The sequence below is a fragment of the Xiphias gladius genome, chromosome 24 (assembly GCF_016859285.1).
Source record: "Xiphias gladius isolate SHS-SW01 ecotype Sanya breed wild chromosome 24, ASM1685928v1, whole genome shotgun sequence".
Taxonomy (NCBI): domain Eukaryota; kingdom Metazoa; phylum Chordata; class Actinopteri; order Istiophoriformes; family Xiphiidae; genus Xiphias; species Xiphias gladius.
In genome coordinates, this window is record NC_053423.1 from 10,684,366 (window position 1) to 10,697,451 (window position 13,086).

At 40.3% G+C, this 13,086-nt stretch overlaps 1 protein-coding gene across 10 annotated transcripts in view; it reads right to left on the reverse strand.

The window, feature by feature from the left end:
• Positions 1 to 13,086, reverse strand: part of LOC120785905 (cytoplasmic dynein 1 intermediate chain 1) — a 55,562-nt gene that overhangs the window by 16,062 nt on the left and 26,414 nt on the right. For all 10 annotated transcript variants that reach the window (XM_040120880.1, XM_040120877.1, XM_040120874.1 and 7 more), the window contains 3 exons: positions 11,404 to 11,575; positions 9,906 to 10,005; positions 9,526 to 9,651 (listed from right to left, as the gene is read on the reverse strand). In XM_040120880.1, coding sequence (XP_039976814.1) covers positions 9,526 to 9,651; positions 9,906 to 10,005; positions 11,404 to 11,575 — 398 coding nt within the window. The remainder of the gene's footprint in view (positions 1 to 9,525; positions 9,652 to 9,905; positions 10,006 to 11,403; positions 11,576 to 13,086) is intronic.

The window sequence follows — 13,086 nt, forward strand, 5'->3', positions numbered from 1 at the left end:
CTGTAGGTAGGTATTCTTATAATGGGCAATCACTTTTGCAAAAGCACCCTAGGTCGTCGACAAGCCAAAATAGACAATGGCTACAATGGTTATAAATAGTAAAAGCCCTATAAAGTGGTGTTGTTAAGGTTCAACACAAGTGAAACTTTTCTAATCCATAGCATAGAAGCAGCACAAGTAAAGGAGAGTCATAAGGCCAGCAAATTTACACAGAAAAATCAGTTACACAGCAATACGTAGCAGCTATAGATTCTAGCTTATAGATATAAGCTAGAATCTAGTTAACATTTGCTAATATTAGCCACCCTCAGCTGAACATCAGAACAGACCAAGTAAGGCTATTGCAGAAAAACCTGAGTGTATCCAGTTGACCAAGGATTTGTTCTATTGCTGATGAATTCAAATTTACTCTTTTTAAGAGGAATAGTTTCATTTCTTATTTCAGAGGGTACATAGTCTTCATTTAATCGCTTAAAGGATGTGTGGTCAAACCACATTCAATTCTTGTATTGAATTGAATTCAGAATATCCCTTCATAACTTTTTTAGCCCCAATTTCTTAAAAATACAAAGTTATTTAAGCGACCGAAGACATATTACTGAATAACAGAACACTGATGTATACACCACTAAAAGTAAATGTACACATCAATTCACCGGGACTACTGAAACACAGTAACTGTGCTAATGTAGCATCATCATTTCAAAAATAACTCTTCACTCACAACATTTGTGAGCTGGCTTACAGGAGAACAATATTAAGATCCTATGGAGACTGTGGCAATCTAAAAATCCACAATAGTATAACATTGGTCTTATTTTCATTTCTTCTGCTCCCTCCCTCTTTCTCTCTCCCTCCATCCCTACCACCAAACCATGTGTGAAGCAGCCAACTCCAAACCCCAGTTCATTTTGAGAGGAGACTGGAAAACAACCCAGAAGGAAAGAAAACACTGCACACTCTTACTCTCTCTCTCTCTCTTTTTTTTGTTTGGTTTATTCTGAGGAGTCACGGCTTCCAGACGAATGGCTCGGGAGTCGCTTCAGATGTCAAGACTCAAAATAAACTGAGCTTCGGTGGTAAAAATAAAGTTGCTCATCAGCCGGCAGGGAGGGCACTCTCCGAAAAGTTTATTTACATGGTCAGATAAAAAGGGATCAAAGTTTTTGGTTTATTGGCATGTATTAGTACACAAGATTTGAATGTGTGACGTAGAATATCTACAATTGTTTGATTTATAGCACGTGAAAATCACCTTGTCAGGTTTATTCTGTATGAAATATATACAGTAAAGACACTTGCAGTTAAATTAAAAGAATATATGAAGTTAAAATGCCATAGGAGTAGACTATCCTGACCTGTCAGTATACGGTAGAGACTAGTCCAGAAAGTATTGAAAGAAGGTTTTGTGTCAATAAAACAGCTACTCCAAGCACTCATACTCAAATCCATGTGGATAACTCTGCCTTGAACTTCTAATCTCCCAGAATTTTGGGATGACCTTTACCCTCTGTGGTTGTCTGACAGGCTGCTGTCTGAGGTCTGTTTCCCCAGACTCCAACAGTGGGATAATAAACCCGAGTCCTGCCCTCCCTGTCATTCGTCTTCACAAAAACATACATCCACACAAGTACTAAATAGGTATACCCCTCCGCCGAAACCATTTATCAGTGTTCAGAAAGCGGGGAAACTCTAAACCTTGTAGAGACTCTGAAGGAGACAGGAAAGCAGAGAGAAGGAATCATAAGCAAACATCTAATAGCTGAAGTTTAAGAACTTTGTCTAGTACTGCCTTTTTACTCCCTCGCCACTGACTTTGTTGAGGCTTATGAATTTGCGTAAAGTGACAGTAACCATAAGGCTGCTATAAAAGTGTCACTTCTCATTTAAAAAAAAAAAAATTTCACAAATTGGAATAATCTGAAGTACAACATAGACTGCATGCTACCTAAAACATATTAATACTCTTATCTTTAAACTCACTACTGAAACCTTCATCTCTTTGATCTCTCCAGTAAAGACCAATATGACTTTACTTTTAGTATTACCACCATCAAAGATTTAAAATTAACACACAAATCCACAAGCATATATATACACAAATAGAAAACATCCCTGCTCTCTTCTCTCTCTTGTTTTTCTTCCACTGGTTATCACCCTAAATAAACATCTCTACCCCACATGAGTAATGAGAAAGAGAAGCCAAATCAAGAGACCTCTCTATTTGCTCCTTATGTTAGTTTAACTCCTAAGCCCTATCAGTGTCCCCATCTTAAGAGGAAAAATCCTGACTAAACTCTGAATCCCCTCTTTAAGAAACCACAGGTTATGCCATCATTCCCCTCATGCACTGTCAGGCTTAGTGAAAGAGCTGCTGAAAATTAGCCCGACTTTGTACTGATAGTGCAGTTTGAGGCGCCTGGCAGCCACGACTTGGACTTAAAATAAAAGCCATTCTCCCTAAATGCTTCCAATCAAATGTCACATCAGCACATATGTTTTAGAGTTATATTCCTTTTAAATCCACTGTATGTCAGTAGACACTGAAATAAGATCAATTTGTCCCATGCTATAAGGAAGTTTATGATTTAAGCTCAGGGGGGATTGGTTGAAGGATTCTCAATTTAGATGTCACGTAGGAAATTAATGACTGAGTTTGGAGCTGAATTATAGGGAGCTGGGTTATGTTTAGACTGTTTTCTACTTTTTACTCATTCATGAGCCTTTGCCGTCACTAACCTTTGCATCAATTAGAGGCAATTTATTTAGTGTGTAAACATGACTGTATAAAATACTGTATGTGTAAAAGCTTTCATTCTGAATTAAACATTTTAGGAAATTCCCTTATTCACTCTCTTGCCAAGAGTTAGATGATAACAACCATAACACTGTCATGTCTGTACGGTAAATGTAAAGCTACTGCCAATAGTCAGCTAACCTGGCTTAGCACAAAGAGTCGAAACAAGGGGGAAACAGCTGAACTTAACTAAGTCTTGGCAAGGAAAGGTTGACAGGCAACTTGTGGAGACTCCAAGAAGTTACTGGTCTCGGCCAAGAAATATCTCTGAACATAAGCTTCCAAAACAGGTGAATTGTAATTTTTTCAACTTGGTTTTTGTACGTATTACATAAATGAGATATCATGTGTTATTTTGTGAGCTTTAGACATACTGGTTAATGGCTTTGGTTCTTTGGACACAGCCAGGCCAGCTCGTGTTGCGCTTTTGTGCCTTTGTGCTAAGCTAAAATAGCTGGTTGTTGGCGGTAGCTTCCTGTTTGGGTACAGACACCAGAGTGGTATCAATCTCCTCATCTAACTATCTGTAAGAAAAGCTTCTAATAATAGCATCTTTAATAATAAGCCTATTTCCAAAAGTGTCAAACTTTTCCTTTAAATCAGATGCAGCCATACTCCTCCCTTCCCCTGCAGCTCTTCTTCATTTCAAATTCATAAGTCGGGACATACCAGCCATACAAGCACCACATCTGTCTAAATAACACCTAGACAACTCTCACGTAGGCAACACTCCTGCTATGATTGCATCTCCATATCAGGGCTGACTCAATACTGAGCCTGACATTTCATTTCCAAACGCAGATTGGCCCTGTGCATAGTTCTCATCTCACATGCAGTGCGGGTCAGACACCTGCCAAGTCATCTCCTTCCAGCCCAGATGAAGAGGATGTGGGGTGTGACAGCTCCCGGAAGAAAAAGCAGCGGCAAGTGTCACTTCGGTATATTGGGCCTGAGATAAATAGTGGAAGTTTTACAGCAGGACACTCTCACAGTCAGAACAGTGGGTTTTATTTCTTTCCGTAGGCAAGGCCTGCTGTGTGTGTATGTGTGTGTGTGTGTGTGTGTGTGTGTGTGTGTGTGTGTGTGTGTGTGTGTGTGTGTTTGTGTGTTTGTATACATGTCTTTCTATGGTTGTGTGGATGCATGGCCAGTCCTCGCAACTTCATGAGGCTGTTTGAGGGCTAGAATCAGGTTATGGTTAGGGTTAGGCTTTTATTTGTGATGGTTAAGGTTAGGGTAAGGGGCTAGGGAATGCATTATGTCAATGACTGTCCTCAAAACTAAAGTACTGAAGCTTTAGTTTTGTCTGTCACTTGTAAGTCACTTTGGATAAAAGCATCTGACAAATGATTAAATGTACTGTAAGACAAGTGTGTGTTTGTGTGTGTGTGTTTGTGTGAGTGTGCATGGTTGCATGAGGGACAAACTCACACACACAAAGTATCATCTACCATATCTCACACAGTCTCACAAGGCAAAGTGCTTCTGGCAGCTCTTAATATTTTAATCGGAAGTGTTCTGTAGAGGATAATACACACATGGTAGGCAGTGATGAAAGATGGCACCCAGCAAGGGATTAGAGGGATTCAAAGGAATGACAGAAAGAGAAAGAAAGTTAGAGAGAGGGGAACACTCCCTCCTTTGTTGCCTCCTCCTCTCTTTCGCTCTTTCCTCGGGCGACAAACTGTTACTAAAGTCGGTTTTGGTAGGTAGAAATAGAGTGAGAATGCTAAGGTGAGAAGAAAAGAAGGAAGCAGGGGACTGATATGGCACAACAGACATTATATCGTCCAAAGTAGATCCATGCCCCCCCACCAACCCCCCAACCCGACACACACACACACACACACACACACACACACACACACACACACACACACACACACACACACACACACACCCCAACCCGCTCACCACACTCATGTGTTTTCCACTCTGCCTTATCAGGACCAGATGGATCCGACTGTCTTCTCTTGCAACCACCCCCACCCTTGCAACCACCTTTCTCCCCCTGCCTTTGCTCATTTATGACACCCCACAGATTTGGTCACTCTGTGGTTTCTGGCAAGGACAGAGAAATACCAAGCCAAGTCTCCATTTCACCAGGCAAAGAATGAGGGTTTGACATAGTGAAAGCATGAGGAGGAGGCTCTGGGAAGACAAACAGGCCTTTCTCTCTTCCTTCGGGAGCTCCTTTCGCTCCATTTTCCATATCTTGTTTGTTCGCTTGGCTTATATTTTCACTTTTGATTGTTTGCGGCTTTATTGTTGGATTCGTGTTGTAAATATAATGCTTGTTCAACTCAACCACCCGGTTCTCTATTCTATTCTATTCTGATACAGATACTTTTTCATTTAACAATTACTCTAATTACATACGAGTAGACTATTAATTCAAGAACCTTGATTTTCAGAAGCCTAGGAAATACAATGCCAAATGTTGATACTGAACACTTTTCAACAGTGACTTTTATGGGCACATTTTGGTTGTTACTTAAAAAATATTTGATACCAGGCTCTCAGAGTGACATCTTAAGAAGTTTGTCATAGCTCATTAACAACTACACAATGAGTAACAGACACATTTAACTCTGACTTCCTGGGAGAAATTGTCTTCTTGTGGTGTAGCATATTAACACACATAATATCTAAACAATTAAATTTGTGTTTCTGTATTTCTTTCATTACATACTGTATGTCAATTTATGCACACAGCAGCATCAATCAGCAAAGTCCAAGTCGCAGAAAATAATCCAGTTTACTGCAAAATTGAACACTCTAAATGATCTTTATCTTTAGACACTACTCACTCAACCTTTCTGAAAGTGCCAAAGGCCTACGGAGGGACGCAAAGCAGCGAGATATTAATAAAAATATGACCAATGGGATATGACAGTAGCGGCAGGGGTTGTTACAGGGAGACATGTGGTTTGGGGGGTTCAGCAGAGGTTTTAAGTCAAACGGGCCTTTTAATGTGGCCTGACTTTGCCCACTTGAGAGGCTGGTGTGAAGTTACAAGATTGGACCCAACTGGGACAGGGTGATGATGGATTCAACTGCTGGGACAGCCGTGATGAGGGGAGGCACACTCAACTGGTACCAGAATCCACAGCAGCAGCAGCCGCCTCTTTCCTGAAGTGCAAACCCAGCGCACACACACTGATGGATCACACACTTCCTTCACTATATTACTGATCAATGGCTCCTGAAATAGGGTCGTGAAACTGCCTCGGGTTCTTGGGATTGTAAAGGGTTTCCCAGCCCATTGACGATACTGTTAAAATTCAAATACATTTATTCAGTGTCTTGAGTAAGAGAACAATAACACATTGCATTTGTACAATGCTTTTCCTGCCATAAAGCAGAAAAAAATAATAAAACATCACAATAAAGACCTGCTATAACTGAAATTAATATATAAAAGAGGGGAATAAATTACAAAAATAATGTGAGGTAAAACTGGTAAAACAGGATCCATACTGCAAGTTTGATATTCCTGCTATTTAATGGATATTTCTTCCATTAAATGGCATTTAAAGTACACTTTATATTCTGTGCCATGCAGAATAAATGTAGTCAAATTGTTAAAAATGGAGTCCTGTGAATTGTTCTGATAAAGTGTAAAAAAAAAAAAAAAAAAAAGCTAAAAAGAAAGGAAAGGCAACAGCAAAGCAGGAAGAGATGGAAAAATGAATGCATAACTGTGAAATTTCTCTGACATCTGTTTACTCCACATGGGAACAAGTTTTGTTAAATGTTGTCTCCCTAAGTATTGCATTAGTATGCAATATTTCAACATCACTGCACATTGCCAAAAATATTTGTGCATGATTCCCAGATTCCCAGTGACACTGAAACTCCTCCCAAAATCAAACTGCCAGCTTTTAAATGATTTACTTTCCACCCCACCAGCATGTCAAGAACATAAACCCCAACAATGCTTCAGAAAAGTAAAAAATTTCTAATTGTTCTTTAAGAAATCATTGCGTGGTATCCAATACAAACAAATAAGATCTTTATAACAGTCAATAATCTGCATTATTCAATTTTGTATCAAAATACAGTTCCAAAAAGTCTTGAAACAAATGAAACTTCACTGGTAACAACTGAGATCATCTCACCCCAACATGAAAAATTTCCCTTGTTGAGGCAAAAACATTTAAACCCTGATTATGAAATTAAATTCTGAAGAAAATGGACAGTTTTGGCATTGCTAAGCCCATTCACCAAACTCCATACAGCAGACAAGAGATATAGAAACTTGACCTCACCAGAACCCCGACTGTAACATGAGGCCTTCTATAAGCCATAGCCTTACACAATAAAGACCCCGCTGAACCAGACCTCAACCACAAACCCCAACCCTCCAATACGGGCCCAGCACTCTCATTCTTTTGTATCCGTACTCCCTCTCAAACACACACGCCACAGTCTTTACACGTGTACAATACACACACAAACACGTGCATACACACATAAAGTAGTCTGCCATCTACCTATCCTTTCGCCAGATGAAAGCTGCTTCTGTTGGCAAGTCTGGAAAAACAAAAACATGTCTGAAAGACTACAGAACCATCTCCTGGGGACTGCCAACCCAACCCATACATATGTGTGTATGCTTTTTGCCGCATGTGTACAGTAAACAGCGAGTGTCCCTGTAGCTTAGGATAGGAGGTGGAAGGTGCAAAGAAAAATATGAGAAAGTAGAGGAAGAGAAAATAGAGGAAGAGAGGGGAAGAGGCACCCAGCGCTGTGGTTTTGGGGGGTTAAACGGCAGAGCATGCTCGCACATTAAGAGCCATCTGATCCGCAGCTAACTAGAGAGTCGCAACTCTGTTTGCAAAAGGCCCCGCAGAGAGAAAGTAAGAAAGAAATGCAATCCACTCATTCTTCTCATCCTCTCTCCTCTCATCTAACCACTCCTGTGTTCCTTTCATCCAAATCCAACAGGAGGAGTCAGTGCCGATGCAAAATGACATGCAACCTCCTCTTTCTTTCTCTTTTCACCTTTAATTATTTTATCTTTATTTCATCCTCCACTGTTCATCCCTGCTCATTTGCTGCCCACTGTGTCTTTATTTTTTATGTTTCTGTTTTTCTGTCTCTGACTTTTCTTTCTTCCCTCATGAAAAGACCGTGGTACTGCCGCAGGCCACATTAACTTGCTGACTAACATGGGGGGGTGGGAAAGTGGGCCACTTGGGAGTTTGTTTTCTTTCAGTATTTTTTCTTTCTTTTCTCCATCTGATATCACTTCTTCTAATGTACATCCTTCCAGTAAACACTCACTTAAAATAAATGAACTGTGTTTGTAGAAGTGGTTTGTATGTGTCAGAAAATCAAAAACTACGACAATGCCTCATTCTGTTATAAATTGAAACTTCCCAATATTTCAGTACAAACGGGTGCCATTATGTTCTTGTCATTGGATTTCCACTTAAACTTGGATTCAATTCCCCTCTGTTGTACACATTTCCAGCTGACTCCCCCCTTTTGATACACTAAGCATATTATCAGTTGCTTACACAAATCTTCTTGTTCCCAAATGTCTGCTGTTCAAAGATAAGTATGCTCAGAAACCACACTATTAATAAAGTCAGATGTGCTGTGCATATTTTGTGAGAGACCAATGAAAAAACTAGTGAATCCTACAGCTACAAGATGCATAGCTGTAATCTATAAAGACCATATGGATTTCAGCAGCAGCATAAATTATGAGGCAGTGAAAGAATGGAGCGCTTTAAAAATCCATTATGGAGCTATACTTCTATGACAAGCTTCATATCGAAATATTTGCACGCAGCGTGCAGTCCGCAGGAATATGTGGTTCTGTGAGTGTTTGAGAAAAAGAGAGAAAATCTATTTCATCTGTCTGAATGAAGGTTGAATGTGAGAGTATGTGGGTGCATTTCTAACATCATTTCACAGACAGCGAGGTGATTGCTTGTGACATTAATACTACTACAGGTGTATCTCCACATTTACAGTGATTTGTATGAAGTAGACTTGTCAATAATTAGGAAGCAGCACTGCTGAAATTAGATGCAGCATCAGTGTGGGTGGGCTAACACACATGTGTAGCCTCGGATTAGGAAGTGGTAGGCCACATCATTTTACTACGAAGACTTCTCTATATGGCCTCGTCTGTCTCCTGGGAGCCGTGAGGCCCTCACACCCAATTCTTCCATCCCTAGTCCCCCCCCCCCTCCCTCCTTTTGCCGTTTTTTCAGTGTCATTTACTATTAGCATCTCACTCGTCAATGAACCTCAGTTTCTTCCATTAAAGCTGGCCTCCAGTGGCGGTGTTCTGCTATAATCCAATCTAGATGGTCAAGTGAATGCATGTGGAGTTGCCTTTCATTTCCCTTTGTTTTAACGCATTATTTTCACTCACAAAGGTTCAGCCATTATAGGGCAGAAAAGAGGAACAAGCTGTTGATGACTGGATGTACCGACTGTTTGATTGCCAGATATGGTATGAAAGATAAATCAGAAGGAAGAAATGGTGCTTTCGAGTGTGAAATTCTGAGGGGAGAGGAAGATGGAAGGTGTTTCGTTCATTTTACACCATATAGCTCTGTGGCAGTTAAGTACTTGCAATTCACCATACCAAAAAGGAAAAAAAGAAATGGCAAACCTAACTTCTTCCCTACAGTTACCTGCCATTGAGACTCCCATCATATTCTATAGATTTGGAAATATATGTGAGGTTTGATAAGTATAAGTACCTGACAGTGAAAGATGTACTCAGGTGTGGCCTTCTTAAACTTAATGTTCCACACCAGGGCAACACCATCTGGTTCATGAGGAGCGTCTTCATTATTGTTATAGGAGGCAACCAGCAACTCTGGATACTGAGAGAGAGAAAGAAAAGAGAGGGTTGTTGTTAAAAAACAGATACATGTTAGATCAGCAGCTCCTCTATCATGCGGAACTTCATGATAGAGCTGCTCCCACTACCTTCAAACACTAAAAAACAGTAAATAAGTTTCAGCGAGGTTTAAAACTTGCTTAATTGTCACTGGTATTTCTTGGCAAACGATTTACAATGTGAGAAAGAGTTACAGTTTTGAGTTCAAAGTAAAACACAAAAAGCTGCACGCCTCACCTGAGGAGACCAGTCAACGCAGGTGATAACGCGATGTTTCGACCAGTGTTCATCATAGAAGAGCCGACTGAAAGAGAGACTGGAGCCACTACCCAAGTCTCTGGAAGCAGACAGCAGAGATAAGGGTAAAAGTTTACTTCATGATCAAACCGGAAGACAACAGTTTTGTTCCAGTTGCACAAGAGGCGCTTGCCAAAGTAAGTAGGTACCTGCCACGGGAAAAAAAAAAATTGGCTTCAGTCTGTAGGGGTCATTTTCGTTCACTGCTAAGTAAACTTCAATCTGCTCAGAGTACTTGTCATGGTAACTATGCAGGACAAACGTTATTCCTTTAGTGCATTACAGCTAGGACCTATAAAAGTACTCCCCCAGATTAGGTGGCACTAAATCATATGGACCCTTAAAAGTGGAATTACATATTATACAATGACTTTTTTTTTAGCTTTCTTAAGCTTGGAAAAATAACCCTGGTAAGAGGCATCGGGTTTAATGGAAGACACTTTCAAGTTGCATTATAAAAGTCCATTACTAAATTGCTGAAGTACCCTTTAAAAATGTCTCTATTTAACAAAGATGTTTCAGAATGCTGAATCAGCACTGGAGAGGTTGGTCAGAGCTGTCGGCCTGGCTGGTCACCCTACTGAGTCAGTAATTTCAGACCCCGGAAAACATGTTCCCAGTCTAACTGGATTTAGATTGGTAGTGTTGAATTACTCAGACATATGCTAACTTTAATAGTTAAGAGTACTGTGTCCCTGTCACTGGTACTGCACAGTAGTAGTACCACCGCAGTTTTTGTTTGTGTCTGAGCCCTACTTGTCACCTCAATAAATGAAAAGTTACCAAATCTTCATTTGTAGGCCAGTAAAACTGATAGTTTTAGTTTTAATCATGACAAATTCTGTATACACACAGTGTAAATGATATCCACTTTGTGTGTCATACTATGTGAGAATTAACAGTAATGAACCAAGGTAGTGAAATGAAGGTCTTGTTGCTACATTCTCAGAAAAAAACATGTCAATGGAAAAAGAAGGGGCCTTAAGTTAAGCACAGACATAATCTCTTTGGCCACAGACTTGATGCTCCTCTGTGGCTGCAGCGGTCAAAGTTGAAGAGAGTCGGTGAAAAACAGAATTCTTCTGTAACAGCAGAGCAGTATCCTGAAACATCTTTGCACTTATTACTCTTATAACTCCAACCATCACTTGGATAACCTCCATTTGGAGCCAACCCTTCAGATGGCAAGACAATGCTCTTTAGGTTGTGATGGTAGTCAGTTCACAGGGGTTTTTAACCCCCTGAGAGTGTGACATCAGCAGGAAGATATGTTTTCTGAAGAACAAAGGAGCTCCCAGGCCCCTGGAGCGAAACAGTGGGCATGAGTCAGTGTTAATACATTTCTTAGTTCTAGGCATGGAAGTAAACAACGCATGTGCTTGCACAACCAAACACTTGCTCCCCTCCTCCTGCCCCTTCTCGCCTCTTCCCTGCTCACCCCTCTTTTTCCTCGAGGTCACGGCCGCTGTAGTCAAAGAAGATGTCACTGTCTTCGGCCAGAGCTCTCTCCATCACTCGGATGCTGCAGTCAAAGAAACTCTGAAACTCAGAAGAGTGAAGGATCTGCTGCCTCTCCTCCTCTGTCAGCTCCCTCAGCACTGGAAATGAGCCTGTTGGAGGGAACAGAAAAATAAACACATGAGCATGTGAGGGAGACTTGTGCTTACATTGCGTCCAGTGCACCAACTTGAATTTAGGGCTGCCAATTACGATTATTTTCATTATCGATTAATCTGCAAATAACTATCTCAACTAACTGACTAATTGTTTGGTCTAGGTCTTTGGGTCTCTTTCCAAAAGCCCAAGGTGAAGACTTAAAATTTTTTTATTTTGTCAAACCAACATTAAATTTATTATCAAATGAGACAAAGAAAGAAAGACAATTTCTTTCAATTTGTTGCTAGTTTGGCATTTTTGCTTGAACAACCACTTAAAGGATTAACTGATTACCAGAATAGCAGTCAATTAATTTCCTGTTGATTGAATAATTTATCAACCTGATCAATCATCAGTTTCAGCTCAACTTGGGTTATTTTATTATATCATCAAGTTTAAAATATACACCGAGCAGCCACTACATTAAAACAGGTAACTGGTTTTAATGTTGTAGCTTATTGGTATATATCATATTCACCATTTTGCTGTTTTTGCCATCCACCTCCATCCTGGAAGAACCCATATACTGCACTGTCACATGACTATATTCATGAACAAATAACAATGCATTTGATGTCTAATCTCTATGATGTGGCCAAATATCATATATAAAAATGTGATTTTTTAAAATATCAAACTTTATCATTAATGATCCATCATTTTTAGGCATTTGCAAAAATTAACCACTGCATTTAAAGTCTAATAAATGTGCCTGTGACTCTGGACTCTGTTAAATTCTACTTGAAACAATAATAGGACAGACATCCTACTGAAAACCCCTATATGCTAACTTATAAACACACACATGCAGTAATGTCATGTCTACAACTACAAAAAGCCGTAAGAGTACTGCACATCATGTGCTTCCGATGTCAGATTAAAATTCACTTCATCTCTACCAAAACCAGAATCACATTCAGGACATAATAAACTACAAACAGTTCCTAATGCATCTTTTCTAATAAAACCCTACGGTAAGAACTTCATAAACAAGAGAAAAACAAAGCCCACTGAGCGACCCGCCTCCCTTTGAACGTAATGGCTGCACAGCACGGCGTCCAGTTTTTGAAGTCACTGTCCCCAAGCACACATGTGATTTTACACACGCAAACAAGCACAGACACACACATATCGACCTTTACCCTGCCTCTTGACTTTGATCCCCCCCCCCCATCCCTTTGTATTTCTTACAAGTTGTCAGAAAGGACCCAGTGAATCGAGTGGCAGAGATCAAAGGCCAGACTTTCTAATAGGCCAGGATGGAGGGGAGACGGATGACTGTGTGTATATGTGTATACATCTCCCTATGTGTGTGTTTGAGTCAGACTCAGAATATGAATATGTCTGTCCGTCTGTGTGTTCATCACGTGAACTCTCCACATATGCACGCACGCACGCACACACGCACGCACGCACGCACGCACACACACACACACACACACACACACACACACACACACACACA